This window comes from Oryx dammah, unplaced genomic scaffold (assembly GCF_014754425.2).
Source record: "Oryx dammah isolate SB20612 unplaced genomic scaffold, SCBI_Odam_1.1 HiC_scaffold_22, whole genome shotgun sequence".
Classification (NCBI taxonomy): Eukaryota; Metazoa; Chordata; class Mammalia; order Artiodactyla; family Bovidae; genus Oryx; species Oryx dammah.
The window spans coordinates 18,631,671-18,646,983 of record NW_024070206.1 but is presented as its reverse complement, the minus strand read 5'-3'; the positions used below and the strand labels follow the sequence as shown (position 1 = coordinate 18,646,983).

Genomic DNA, 15,313 nt, shown 5'->3' with positions numbered 1-15,313 from the left:
CACAGAGACCAAAGACTTTACAACAGGTACAGGTCTCCCATCTGGGGACACAAGAGACTGTGCCACCAGCCCCAAGAACAAAGGGAAGAGGAGCCTCTGCAACTCAGGTTCAGAGTTGAGAAATCCTGAACTGATTCATTAGTCTCAACTCATGAATCCAACTATCACAGAAAGGGAAATCTACTTCCCTCTTCTTGTAGCTACTACCAGGCACGGTATCTGAACAATCTAGGCTAGCAAGTGCTCAAGCCCTGTTTATACAATAAATTCCACAAAATGTTCATATTCAAATTGCTAACCTGTGGTGGAATCTTTTTAGAATGACAGATCACTACTCAGTTCAGTTGCTCAGTCGTGTCTGACTCTTGATGACCCCATGGACTGCAGCACTTGCCTGTCCATCACCAACTCCTGGAGCTTGCTCAAACTCATGTCCATTAAGTCAGTGATCCCACCCAACCATCACATCCTCTGTTATCCCCTTCTCCTCCTGCCTTCAATCTTTCCCAGCATCAGGGTCTTTTCCAGTGAGTTAGTTCTTCCCATCAGGTGGCCAAAGTATTGGAGTTTCAGCTTCAACATCAGTCCTTCCAAGGAATATTCGGGATTGATTTCCTTTAGGATGGAATGGTTTGATCTCCTTGCAGTCCAAGGGACTCTCAAGAGTCTTCTCCAACACCACAGTTCAAAAGCATCAATTATTTGGCACTCAGCTTTCTTTATGGTCCAACTCTCACATCCATACATGACTACTGGAAAAACCATAGCTTTGACTAGACAGATCTTTGTTGGCAAAGTAATGTCTCTGCTTTTTATTATGCTGTCTAGGTTGATCAGAGCTTTTCTTCCAAGGAGCAAGCGTCTTTTAATTTCATGGCTACAGTCACCATCTGCAGTGATTTTGGAGCCCAAGAAAATAAAGTCTGTCACTGTTTCCACTGTTTCCCCATCTATTTGCCATGAAGGGACCGGATGCCATGATTTTAGTTTTCTGAATGCTGAATTAGAAGCCAGCTTTTTCACTCTCCTCTTTCACTTTCATCAAGAGGCTCTTTAGTTCTTCTTTGCTTTCCACTGTAAGGGTGGTATCATCTGTGCATCTGAGGTTATTGATATTTCTCTGTGCCATCATGATTCCAATTTGTGCTTCATCTAGCCCAGCATTTCACATGATGTACCTTGCACAGAAGTTAAATAAGCAGGATGACAATATACAGCCCTGACGTAACCCTTTCCCAATTTGGAACCAATCTGTTGTTCCATGTCCAGTTTTAACTGTTGCTTCTTGACCTGCATACAAATTTCTCAGGAGGCAGGTAAGGTGGTCAGGTATTCACATCTCTTTAAGAATCTTCCAGAGTTTGTTGTGATCCACACAGTCAAAGGCTTTGGCGTAGTCAGTAAAGGAGATGTTTTTCTGGAACTCTCTTCCTTTTTTGATGATCCAACGGATGTTGGCAATTTGATCCCTGGTTCCTCTGCCTTTTCTAAATCCATCTTGAACATCTGGAAGTTCACGGCTCATGTACTGTTGAAGCTTGGCTTGGAGAATTTTGAGCATTTCTTTGCTAGCGTGTGAGCTGAGTGCAATTGTGTAGTAGCTTGAACATTCTGTGGCATTGCCTTTCTTTGGGATTGGAATGAAAACTGACCTTTTCCAGTCCAGATCACTACTAAACCTCCCTAAACATCAGCAGGTGAAACTATAACTGACTTGAGGAGTGAAGTAACTCAGCGAAACAAGAGCTCAGAAAGCTCCAGGACCTGTTAGTAGAGGCAACTGGAACAGTGTGGTCAGATGAAACACTGGTCAGGGAGGTGTGTGGGGGGGTGGTACCTGGCCTCTGGGGTCTGCTCTGTTCCCGACCCCCTACCAAAGGACAATATGAAGTGGAAGTGGTATTCATGGACACGCTTGTTTTGCCCTCAAGTTTTAGAAAATGTTTGTAACATGTTATCATTAACAGTGACATGGGGCCTCCCCTGTGGTCTAGAGGCTAAGACTCCAAGCTCCCAATGAAGGGTGCCCAGGTTTGATCCTTGATCAGGGAACTAGATTCCACATGCCACAACTAAGACTCAGCAGAGCCAGATAAATTAATTAAATATTTTTTTAGCAAAACACAGTGATATAACTGCTGGTATCATCTCAAGTTACAGAACTTTCCTTCTGTTTGATACGTTTTGTTCTTAATCAGGAGCAAGAATTGACTTTAAATAATCTTTCTCCATCTATTAAGATATTCATATGGCTTTTTCTCCTTTATCTTGTTACTAAGATTAATTACATTTAAAGACTGTCTAATGCTAAGCCACTCATATTCCCAAAACTAATATAGATATTGCCATATTCAGTTTGCTAACCTTTCTTTAGGATTTTTATATCTACATCCATGTCATAGATACGCATGTATCTTACTAAACTTACTTATTCCTCTTACTGAACTTTTCTGCTTTGGATATCCAAATTACCTATCTAATAGCCTCACAAAAGGAACTGGGGAGTATTCTCTTTTTCTGTTCTCTGGGAGAGCTTTCATTATCATAAGACATGCCTGTTAAAACAGCTAGTCTCAATGAATTCTCAATGCAAAATTGTTTATTAATTAATTTAACTTATTTAGCTGTCACAGGCCTCCTTAGACTCTATTTCTCCTTTAATCTACAATGCTATTTTTCCAGGAGTCTGTTCCACTTCTAAGTGATCACATTTATTGCCATAATTGTTTACAGTAGTCTAGCTTTTTAACTCCTTTTACACCTGTATTTTGTTCCCCTTTTCTCCTAACACTATTTATATGCATCTGCCTCTGTCTGTCTGGTTTTTGTGTATCTGTGCTATTTTTCTTATTCAGTCTTGCTAGTTGATTAGTCTTATTAAGGAACCAACATTTGATTTTATTTGGTCCTGTGTATGGTCCCACTGATTTCCATTCTGCATTTATTTTTGTATTATTTCTTTTCTGCCTTTTTTTTTTTTTTTTTGGTGTTTATCCTGTTACTTTTACTCTAAATTAGGTTAGACACTTAGCACTTTAATTTTCAACCTTCTGTTTTAATATAAACATTTAAAACAGTATTTTTTTACAGTACTGTTTTTGCTGCTTTATGCAAGTTGTGGTAAGTAGATTTTACCTATTGTTCATTTTTAAGTTTCCATTATGATTTCATCTTGACCAATGAATCATTTAGAAATCTTTAAATAAATCTCCAAATTTATAGGAATTTTTATCTTTTTTATGAATAATCTATAATTTAATTGCATTACGGTCAAAGAACATGGCCTGTAAGGCAGTAATTCTTAAACTGTGTCAAGATTTACTTTTACAGCCTACTCAATGGTCCATTTATTACAAGTATTCCATGCAGTCTTAGAAGAATGTGGATTCTCTAATTGCTAGACATAAGGTTCTATATCTTTTTCTTATTAAATTAAGCTTAACTGTGCAATCTAAATCTTCTACTTCTTTACTACTATTTTGCCTTAAGAAATCTGTGAACATAGAATTATCAATCTCTTTCTGTAATCCTAGTCATTTATGCCTTATATATTTACCTGGAGACTATTTTATTAGGTGAATACAAATGTCACAGCTGACACTGGCCTGTACATTCAGAGAAGCTATGCCATTTGTTGAGATCTTTTTGTAGGAGATGGGGAGCACAGAAAGCCTGAATCTTTTCCTTACTTCCTCCCCACCGAGTAATTTATTTAAAATGTGTGCTTATTGAGAATCTTGTTTTGCAGCAGGAAGAAACCATGGACTGTCTAACCTGCCACACAACTGGATTCTGAAGTCCATGTGTTACTTTAAATACTGAAGGATGAGGACATTATGCTGTGAGGAATAAGCCCATCACAAGAAGAACCACTGTATGATTCCCTTTCTGTGAAGCATCTAAAATGATCAGAGTCTGAGAAAAGAGGAAGCAGGATGGTGACAGCCAGGGGCTGGAGGAGGGGTGGCATTTCAGCCACACAGATGACAAGACCTGTGGTATAGCAACATGCATACAGCCTACAACATGGGTGAGGGACACCTAAAAACTGCTAAAAGAGTAAACTGATGGAATGTGTTTTCATCACAAAAACAACAAACAAAAAACTATTCTTTCATGGCCAGAAAAAACAAAAGGCTGGGACCTCCTCATATCAAACAGTAAACTGGGATTTCTATGTGCAAAGCAAATAGTGAGGAAGATGTCAGAACCTGGCAGCTGTCTCTGACAGTACAAATACAATCCTCAATGTGATTACTACAACCTCTATTTTCTCAGTTAACCACCTTCCTGCCCATCTCTTCTACAATCACCTCATGGTTAACTGAGACAAATGAGGCATCTTTCAGTCACAGCAATTACACAAAGACTGGACTTCTTAAAATTCTATTTCAAAACACCCCTCTTTGAACATGCATCTTGTATTCATACCTCCAAATGTAGTTTCAAGCTGGATACATAACAATTGTATAAGGAATTTGTTTAAAAATACATTTCCAGACTCGGTGAATCAAAATTCAGAAAGATCTAAAACTCTGAATTAACAGAATTGTAAAGTAAAAATTAAAAATAAATAAATTAAAAAAAAAAAACTCTGAATTAAGAAAACAACCAACTGTTTTTGATTATTTGCAAACATCATTGTCAGCTTTGCACTCAGTATTATCTTTTTTTCCACGTGAGATATTATCTATTTTTATTTCCTGTATGGATGGGAAAAATAAATGCTGGTATAAAATAGAGCAGTTTATTAAAAAACAAAAATTACTATCTTAAAAGCTGTGCCTAACTCCTCAAGCAGAACTGAGCACCTCCCAACACACATAGCACAGCAGGTGCGAACCCCACACTGCACGAATACGGTAAGCAGTCAGGGCGTGTGGACTCTCGGTCCTTGCACACAAAGCAGGCACAGAGCTGGTTTTCAGTACAGGTTTTCTGAACAAGCCAAAACCATACAAGTCTAGGTATGGAAATGATAGGGTGACTTTCAGTCAGGACAGGATTGCCAGCACCACCTTAAGGGCTTTTAAAAAACACCTTTCTGTCATCTGGATTTAGCAGGAGTCCCCAGTCTTCCCTGATGGCTCAGCTGGTAAAGAATCCGCCTGCAATGCAGAAGACCTGGGTTTAATCCCTGGGTTGGGAAGATCTCCTGAAGAAGGGAACAGCCTTCCACTCCAGTATTCTTGCCTGGAGAACCCCATGGACAGAGGAGCCTGGAGGGCTACAGTCCCTGGGGTTGCAAAGGGTCGGACACAACTTAGAGACTAAACAAGTCACCAACCAGACATGGGAACTGAATGGGAGAGAAGTATGAGTTTCCAGCTGCACCAAGTGTGTGGCTAGTGGTCCAGTAAGAATATGAGGTATAAGGTGGAAAGAGCAGAAGTAGGGCCAGGCCTGAGGGATGTGGGAGGACTCCTGAGCCTGAGGTGGCCACGGGACAGCAAGACAGAGATAGGTCACGAGAAGTGGGTGAATGGGTCTGTATCTGAGGAGACACAGGCTGCAGACAAGATCCGGGGCCACAGCAGAGACATGACAACTGAACTCACACAAGATGGGAGAGGGAGCAGGAGGGAAAGACAGACAAAGCCCTCAAGTCAAAGACAACTGAGGAAAGAAGCAGCTCTGGAAAGGGGTGATCAGCCAGAGGAGTGACAGCAAAATCAAGACTGAGTTGAGGAAGGCAGGCATGGCTGCCAATGTCAAAAATCACATAGGGATAAGAAAAGACAATGGCGGAAAGTCCCTCACTGCAAGAGAAAACCAGAGTGAACAGCACTTCAGAATAAAAGTTTCCATAGGGAGGCTGGGGTAGAACCAGGGGCTGAAGAGTGCATGGGTGATAAGGCTGGAGAGACAGACTGTGTGATGCATTCTTCCAGGACTATATGTACATGTATGGGCACACACGTGCCTGTGTCCACGTAGGTGACAAAGTCATAGCTGCAATGGATATGGGGGATGACGTCAGAAGACACTGGAGTACATGTGAATAATAAAGGAAGAGAGTTCTTAGAAAGAGGCTGAAGATGGGAGGAAGAGTGGTGCTATGACGGCAGACAGAGAGGCTGGGAGAAGGCCCTAGGCACAAACATGCCCAGCACCCAGGCGGCTTGGAGGACGCTGCTTACACTCGCCCACTGAAACCAAACTCGGGGAGTCCTGTGGGCAGTGAAGCAGCCTCAGGCAGTATGTGAAGGAGGCCTCAACCAGGACAAAAATAAAATCACCTGAACACATTTTTAGAGCCCTGATATTACAACTGTTCACAAAACCATGTATGTGTGTACCCGCTTGAGCACAGCGGAATCGAAATCCAACCACTGACAGATCGTGCTCAGGACAGGAAACCACCAGAGCGTGTGGCCTCGCAGGAGGAGAGCTTGATCTGTACCTGCAGGATCCAGCTGAATTTAAAAGGACACACATTTACACAGACAAATACCAAAAGAATATAAACCCTAAAGTTTTTGTTTTTAAGTCATGAGAGTTTTTCCTTTACATATTTTTATGTTTTAAAACTTTTCTATAGTATGCATACTACTTTTTCATTTTAAGGAGAAAAAGCAAGCAATACGAATAAATATTTAAAGTAATACTTATAAAAGCTCTAGAATATATGAGAAGTATATAGATATATTTGAGTACACATACATATATAATTATGATTATTTTGAAAAAACAAAAATCAAGTGGAAGAAAAAAGGTTGGTAGCAAATACATAGAGTAAATGGTGGCTGTGTTGAAGGGGGAGGTAATTACAGGCAATTTCCCCTCCTTCCACAATTTCATACCTCAAAAGTTTCCTTTAAAGTGCATGTATATATGTCGATACAAAAAAAAACCCCACCATGCTCATTAACCCTGACCTCAACGTTTTCTGCCATGTCCTGTGTCCTACAACAAACCAGCACACACACAAACACACATACACATATACACACACACGCCACCCTCCATGAGTACTTACATGGGCTCACATCTCTGTATCTGTTTCGATTTCTGTTTTCAGGGAACTTGGCCACTCTATGAGGATAGTCATGGGACTCACTGCGAATTTCCTTAAAATAACAAAAATATATTTTAACATTTCTCTTAAACTTTATATAGCAAAACATAGTTTCCCAAGCTGTATAAAATAACTTTCACTGAGCACTTAAGACATGCCCAGCACCTCTTTCAAGTCTCACCACACCAATGGAAATACTGTCTCCCCCACTGTGTGTGGGGGGGTAACAGGCTAGGGGCTGAATGATCTACCAGGTCTACAGAGCTGACAGCCTGGGACCCCAGGGCTGGACACAGCCCTTCAAGCAGAAGGCTCCGTTCTCACACGCGTGCGCTGCACTGCTCTGCTGTGCTCACACCCACAGCCACATTAAACAGTTCAGGTAACTACACTGCAAAGGCGGAATCTCAGGTCACCACACCACACTCCAATTCCAAACTAAACTCTCCGAATAATATCTGCCTACACTCCAGAGTGTCGACCTTAAAATTGTAATCTGTTTTGTTATCTTCAAGCCATATAACTGTTACTTTATTTTGAGCTCCAGAACTATTCTCAAACCTTATTTTAGAGCCACAAACGCCCATTTCAGGACCCTTCTGGTTCCCGGAGTTCCACAACGGAAGATTCCATGCCAGGATGCCTGCACGAGGCACTCAGCTACATGGCGTGTCCATCATGACCAGCTTTTTTTTCCCCATGTGGAACATTACCCTAAGAAGTCAGGTAAAAACAGAAGCATATCCCCTTCCAGAAAAGGAGTATACATTAACAGCAAAGAATAATTTGGGCTTTTGCTCACATTACCACGTGTGGAGAAATAGTATTTTAAAAATTAGGCACTAAGCAGTTTTTGTAAATTAAGCATGAATAAGTTTATTCAAGATTTTCCCATGCCTGCCTGCCCCCACCCAATTACCCCAGGACAAGTAACTTTCTAGCTCATCTTTTTACCCACTGGGCGTTCCAACAAGAATTGGGAACAGAGACCAATCTCAGTGAAAGGAATCACAGCCTCTTTGTGTAACAGCAAAGGGGGTGCATCATATGCTGGTGCAGCCCTTTTGGAAAATGCAACCTGCCACACACACAGAAACAGAAACACACCACTACATCCTTGCCACTGACTTTGTAACGCTACTCTCATACCCAGGAACCTTGCTGAGTTTTCTAACATTTGGTAGCTGGTTCTGAATTTCTCAATACCAGGAAACAGTAATAACTCTATCTCCTCCTTAACACTTCACATTCTAATTCATACCTCGTTTCCTTTTAAAAATTTTTTTTTAATTGAAGGTTAATTGCTTTACAGAATTTTGTTGTTTTCTGTCAAATGTCAACATGAATCAGCCATGGTATAGATATATCCCCTCTCTTTTGAACCTCCCTCCCATCTCCTTCCCCACCCCATCCCTCTAGGTTGATACAGAGCCCGTTTGACTTTCCTGAGCCAAACAGCAAATGCCCCCTTGGCTATCTATTTTATATATGGTAATGTAAGTTTCCAAGTTACTTTTTCCATACATTTCACCCTCTCCTCCCCCCTCCCCATGTCCATAAGTCTATTCTCTATGTCTGTTTCTCCACTCCTGCCCTGAAAATAAATTCTTCAGTACCATTTTTCTAGATTCTGTAAATACGCACTAGAATTCAATATTTATCTTTCTAACTTCACTAACCTTCATAATAGGTTCTAGGTTCATCCACCTCATTAGAACTGACTCAAATGTGTTCCTTTTTATGGCTGAGTAATATTCCATTGAGAATATTACTCTTGAGAGTCCCTTGGACTGCAAGGAGATCCCACCAGTCCATTCTAAAGGAGATCAGCCCTGGGTGTCCTTTGGAAGGAATGATGCTAAAGCTGAAACTCCAGTACTTTGGCCACCTCAGGTGAAGAGTTGACTCACTGGAAATGTCTCTAATGCTGGGAGGGATTGGGGGCAGGAGGAGAAGGGGACGACAGAGGATGAGATGGCTGGATGGCATCACCAACTCAATGGACGTGAGTCTGAGTGAACTCCGGGAGTTGGTGATGGACAGGGAGGCCTGGCGTGCTGTTGATTCATGGGGTCGCAAAGAGTCGGACACAACTGAGCGACTGAACTCAACTGAATATTCCATTGTGTATATGTACCACAACTTCTTTATCCATTCATCTGTTGATGGACATCTAGGTTGCTTCCATGTTGTTCTTATCTAACTGCATTGGCTAGAACCTTCTATTCAATGTCAAATAGAAATTATTTTTTTCCCTGATTTTGGAAGAACTACTTCTAAGGTTTAACCACGTTTAGGTTTCTGGTCAATACCCTTTTTCAGGTTAAGAAGGTTTCCCTCAGTCTCTAGTTTACTGAATGCTCCTTTCATCATGATTGGGTGCTGAATTTTACTCAATGTTTTCCCTGCATTCATGGAGATAATCATAAGTTTTCTCCTTTAATCTGGTAATGTGCTGACTTACAATAATAGATTTTTATTTAGATATGCATGGACATGCATTTAAGGTTTCTCCATGTCTTTTCATGGCTTCATAGCTCATTTCTTTCTACTGCAGAATGGTATTCTACTGTCTGGTCATACCATCATTACTTTAAGATATATGCATCTACATATTTAAGTTGAACTGACCTCTAATTTTCTTGCCCCATACAATTTATTCAGTTTTAGTATCAAGGCTCTACCAGTTCCATACAGACTATTACCTTTCAAACAGTTTTCCATGAAAGCATATTATAACAAATTCCTGTGACTGAGTGAAAAGAGAAAAAAGCTTCATTTCCACCAATTAAAAAGTATTAAAATGTCAAATAATAAGTTTTATATGTAAAGCTAACATATTCAGGTCTAGGCTTATATTTGTATAATTTCAAACACTATATGAAGAGTTGAAACACTACAGAGTACAAGTAAATTTATATTCCAAGTTAGTAACTGATATAAAAAGAAAAACATTAAAACAATACCAAAACACACGTGTTTCTGTTGAGCTCTTCTGCATCAAATGCAGAGAAACAGTTGACAAATACATGAAATTCTAACAACAACAGGCAGGTAAGGAGAGTGAAGAGGTGCTCAGACATGCTGCTGCAGGGGTGTAAACTGTTGTAATGTTTCTGTGAGAACAATCTGATATGGTTATAAACTTGACCCACCACCTTTACCTCCAGGAATTTATATCACAGTCACACACCAGGGTAACAGGATGTTCACTGTTATTAACAGTGGAACATCGGCAGCAGCCTCAGGGCCCATGAGGAGTGACATGGAGGTGAGGGGAGGAAGGGGGACAGGTGGGAACCAGGCAAGGGACACAAGCACTACAAACATGTGCGTGGGATGGTCTCAGGGACACAAATGTCCAGTAGCTCCCACCTCCATCCACGCAGACACAACTTGCCTGAGAACACAAGGCACACTTCTGGAAGGAGTAAAAGCATGAGTAGCTTGTGGGGAGGAAGAGGAGGGTGAAGATTTATATTGCTGTGTTGTGCTGTGCTTAGTCGCTCAGTCGTGTCTGACTCTTCGCAACCCCATGGACTGTAGCCCTCCAGGCGCCTCTGTCCGTGGGATTCTCCAGGCAAGAATACTGGCGTGGGTAGCCGTTCCCTTCTCCAGGGGATCTTCCCAGCCCAGGGATCAAACCCAGATCTCCTGCATTGCAGGCAAATTCTTTATCGTCTAAGTCACCTTCAGAAAAATATAGGTAACAGGACACTCCATGTTCCCACCAGTGAGATTAAACATTTGTTACCACTTTTTGCCATATTTGTTTCTAGTCTTTTTTAGGAAAGGAATAAAGCTCATCATATACAGCTTTTCTCTATCCTGCTTCTCTCTCTTCTATGGTAACCCTCCACCCTTTCAACTGTTTTTTTACTGGAGACCTTTTGAGCCATTTAAATTTTTAACCATATGTTCACATATTCTTCAGTTTATATATTACTGATACTTTAAAATAAACTAGCTAAAATACTAATAAATACTAGTATAATATCAGTCTTAATGCTAATGTATAGTTTTAAAATCACATCAAAAAGTTGTTGCAACCAACAGACTGAGAGAAAATAGCTGCAAATCACACATCTGATATGGAATTAAAATTCAGCGTATGTTTAAAAAAAACACCTCATAAAACTAAAAACTACAACAAATTTTAAAAAGGGCATTCTACAAGCCCTTCTTCAATACTTTTGTTATGCTTATACAACTATTTTTCATAGTTAAATCCATCTGTTCGTTGCTGTTTCCAGCTTTTTTCTTGCAAAAACTTTTTTTGTGTATACTCTAATGAAACTACTGATATGACAAAAGAAGAAAAAGGTGAGGTCCCAAGTATTGGGGTACGGAAGTGATCTTAATGTACAAAACACCAATTCAGTCACTCAGTCATGTCCGACTCTTTGCAACCCCATGGACTGCAAATGTACATGTACAGATCACCATAATGTACAAAACACCATAGAACAGTCAAATGCTTGGGGTTAAGAAATACATTCGTAACAAACACATTTTATTTTCTCAATTAATTTTTTAAAAAAGAATTCTACAGAGTCCAATCTCTCAAACTTCCAAAGCTATCATTATTATTTGTTCTCCTTTACCTTTAATTTCAGTGCATTTAGGAAGAACCCCTTCCCCCTTGTGGCTCAGCTGGTAAAAAACCCGCCTGGAATGCAGGAGACCTGGGTTCGATCCCTGGGTTGGGAAGATCCCCTGGAGAAGGGAAAGGCTACCCACTCCAGTATTCTGGTCTGGAGAATTCCATGGACTATACAGTCTAAGGAGTCGCAAAGAGTTGGACATGACTGAGCAACTTTCACTTTCAGTTTCCAGCACTTTAGAAAACAGCTGTAGAGGTATATACTAGCTGCTTGCTCCAATAGACTGTTTCTTACTAAATGTTTCTGAATGTAGTTTTTTGACTTACAACAAGCCCAATTAAAAGCTTGTATTTCCCGAACTCCAGTACAGCTAAGAACAGTCATGGGGCAGTGCTCTGGCCAATCAGTGGGAATAAGCAGAAATCACTTTGGTAGGCTTGCAGGAGAGTTGTGAACAAGAGGGCTGGCTCATTTGAGCACAGGCTCTGACGTGGGGGTGGCAAAGGGTGAGAGCACATTCTGAGGAAGGCTAGGCAGAACAAGGAGAGGGTCATGGATAGCACGACGGAGCCACAGGAACAGGCCTGGACTCCTATCCCAAAAGGAAGTCCTTATTTGTTAAGTCAACTGTGGCCTGATTTTCTTTTCTTTCCCAGCAGCTAAAGAACAGGTCTCGTAACTAATACAGACAACAGTGCCAAATCTCAACAGTAATCAGATCTGACGCTAAGAAGAGATTTTGAGGACCACCTAAGACATAAACATCAATATCCTCAGATATCAGGGAGGAACATCAATAACCTCAGATATGCAGATGACACCACCCTTATGGGAGAAAGTGAAGAACTAAAGAGCCTCTTGATGAAAGTGACAGTGAAAAAGTTGGCTTAAAGGTCAACATTCAGAAAACTAAGACCATGGCATCCAGTCCCATCACTTCATGGCAAATAAATGGGAAAACAGTGGAAACAGTGGCTGACTTTATTTTTTTGGGCTCCAAAATCACTGCAGATGGTGATTGCAGCTATGAAATTAAAAGGAAGGAAAGTTGGAAAAGGAACTTAAGTTTCCTTCCTTAATTGGAAGGAAAGTTATGACCAACCTAGATAGCATATTCAAAAGCAGAGACATTACTTTGCCAACAAAGGTCCGTCTAGTCAAGGCTATGGTTTTTCCCGGTGGTCATGTATGGATGTGAGAGTTGGACTATAAAGAAAGCTGAGCACCGAAGAATTGATGCTTTTGAACTGTGGTGTTGGAGAAGACTCTTGAGAGCCCTTTGGACTGTAAGGAGATCCAACCAGTCCATCCTAAAGGAAATCAGTCCTGGGTGTTCATTGGAAGGACTGATGTTGAAGCTGAAACTCCAATATTTTGGCCACCTGACTCATTTGAAAAGACTCTGATGTTGGGAAAGATTGAAGGCAGGAGGAGAAGGGGATCACAGAGGATCCCCTTCTTTGGGTAGACTCCGGGAGTTGGTGATGGACAGGGAGGCCTGGCGTGCTATGGTTCATGGGGTCATAGAGTTGGACATGGCTGAGCGACTGAACTGACTGAATGACTTAAGACATAAAAATAATTTTTAAGTACTTTGTGTACACAATAAAATACTTGGTGTTTCTCAAAATGGAGAGGGGAGGGGAAGCGCTAAACCACCCCCCAGGTCTGCTATACTCAGCACAGTATCCACTGATGTCCTTCTGCTGAAACATCCTCCTCCCACCACAGAGAGAACCATGAACTGTGGCCCTAAGTACCAACCAAGGATACTTCTGTCAGTGGTAAACCTGTTAACCTGAGGTCTCCCGACCTCAGAGTGCTGACAGCGGGCTGGCTGGCTCTGCTGCAGGGTCCCCTGTGCCTAGCAGGCCATCTAGCAGCAGCAGACCCTCCCCCATCTATGACCACCAACACACCCACCAAAATACCCAGCTGAGAACCACTGAGCTCATCTAACACCCAAGGCCACCTTTAATCAGAGGTAAATTTAAGTGGGGAAGATCTTTGTTTTAAAGAATTTAACCCCCCCAAATTTATATTCTATTGATTTCTGTATGATTTTTGCTCAGAAAAGATAGGAATAATTGACTCACTCATTATTTCTCAGTGGCAATGATCCAAAACATATCTAATTCATGCACAAAATGTCTTTCACGGAGTTATTTATGATGTTGAAAGGCTAAAGATAACCTGAATGTCCACTTCAGGGAAACAATATGAACCATGAACAAATCGTGGCACATCCCATGCAGGCATTCCTGCCAGCAGTCGCATAAACTCATACTCTCTTGGAATGGTAATACACAATATAAACAAAGACATTAACAAATCAATAAATGGAACTGCGCTATTTGGGAGAACCTTTCATTTAGCTCCTCAGCTGTATTTCAAAGTTACTTGCACGTGTGAGTTGACTATGTTAAGATTGACCAACATCTCCTTTTCCCAGGGATCTGATGCAAATCTGACCTGTTCTTCCCTAAAGATAACTTGTCCTGCTTTTTCTTTACCCTGAATACTTAAAAAAGTCAGCAGGATGGAGTGAAGTTTTTATGCTTTTTAAATGTATTCCTGGTAAAAACTTTGACCTTGAGTTTCAAGGCTTTCTTTGGCTCAGAGATGTTCTTCACTATCTCCTCAGTTCCTGCTTCATCTGTCTCCTCTGTTCTCTCTTTCAGAACTTTAACCAGACATTTGAGAAATTCCTGTGCTTTAAATGCTCTCTTACTATTAATCTTTTTCCTAAATTCCTAAATGTGAGGTTTTTGTTTTTCAAGTTAACTTGGCATTCTACGCAATCTATTCTGCTAGGGAGTCCTAAATTTTTTTTATAGTCACATTTTATAACTTCAAGAACTTGTTCCTGTTCTCAGAGTATTTTATTTTTGCAATCTTCTCTTGTCATACTGGGGATCTGAATTCCACTTTTCTCTCTTTTTTATACTATTTCACGTGCCCTAAAGGACACAGTTTCATTTTCTTCAAGTGCTGAGTTTTTCGTATCTCTAGCATTGTGTTTTTTCATCTCTACAGGAAGGTGCCCTTACCCAAACTTTTGTGGATGCTCACACTTTACTATCAAAATCCCCTAAGTCTCAAATATGTGGGTGGGACCCTTCTCTAGTGTCAAATAATAATCTTTTTTTTCCCTTATCAGTGTGTTTTGGTCATTTCAATAAGAAAGAACAACAAAAAAAGCTTCTACTGCATGGGATTAAAGACCTAGAAAATTATATTTGTTTCTCATTTTCTGACTTTCTTGCTGTAAATTTTTTTTCTTGCTGTCAATTTTTACTGCTATTTGCACAACTGCATCTGACAACTTTCTCTTTAAAATCAGATCTCAGACTTGAAATTACCAAAGAGCAAGTCTATTAAGCATAAGAAAAGCACGTTCACATTTAAAGTAAACACAGAAAGAGGATTTACATTTGCCTGAAGGCAAAACAGTGCATATACGGGCCTGAAGATGAGCAGGCTGAAGCCAAGTCAACAAGCAGGGGAAGATGGGTCCAAGTAGACAAAACAGCTGTGCAAAGTCACAGACATGTGAATATACATAAGAAATGAATGAAGAATGACTGATTGGTGTCCTGAAAAAAGCATAAGCAACACAACACTTGTGGTGCACGAGAGAGGGAAATGCAAGACCTAAGGATGAGCAAGTGGCAAGAGATCAGATCATGCA

General features: G+C 40.7%; 1 protein-coding gene across 5 annotated transcripts in view; it reads right to left on the bottom strand.

The window, feature by feature from the left end:
- The window catches only part of PTPN2 (protein tyrosine phosphatase non-receptor type 2), a 65,565-nt gene that overhangs the window by 37,760 nt on the left and 12,492 nt on the right, over positions 1–15,313 (bottom strand). For all 5 annotated transcript variants that reach the window (XR_005725193.1, XR_005725194.1, XM_040264593.1 and 2 more), the window contains exon 2: positions 6,980–7,070. Coding sequence is in view for 3 of the 5 variants with exons in the window: in XM_040264593.1 (XP_040120527.1) it covers positions 6,980–7,070 (91 nt within the window). In the remaining 2 variants the exon portion in view is untranslated. The remainder of the gene's footprint in view (positions 1–6,979; positions 7,071–15,313) is intronic.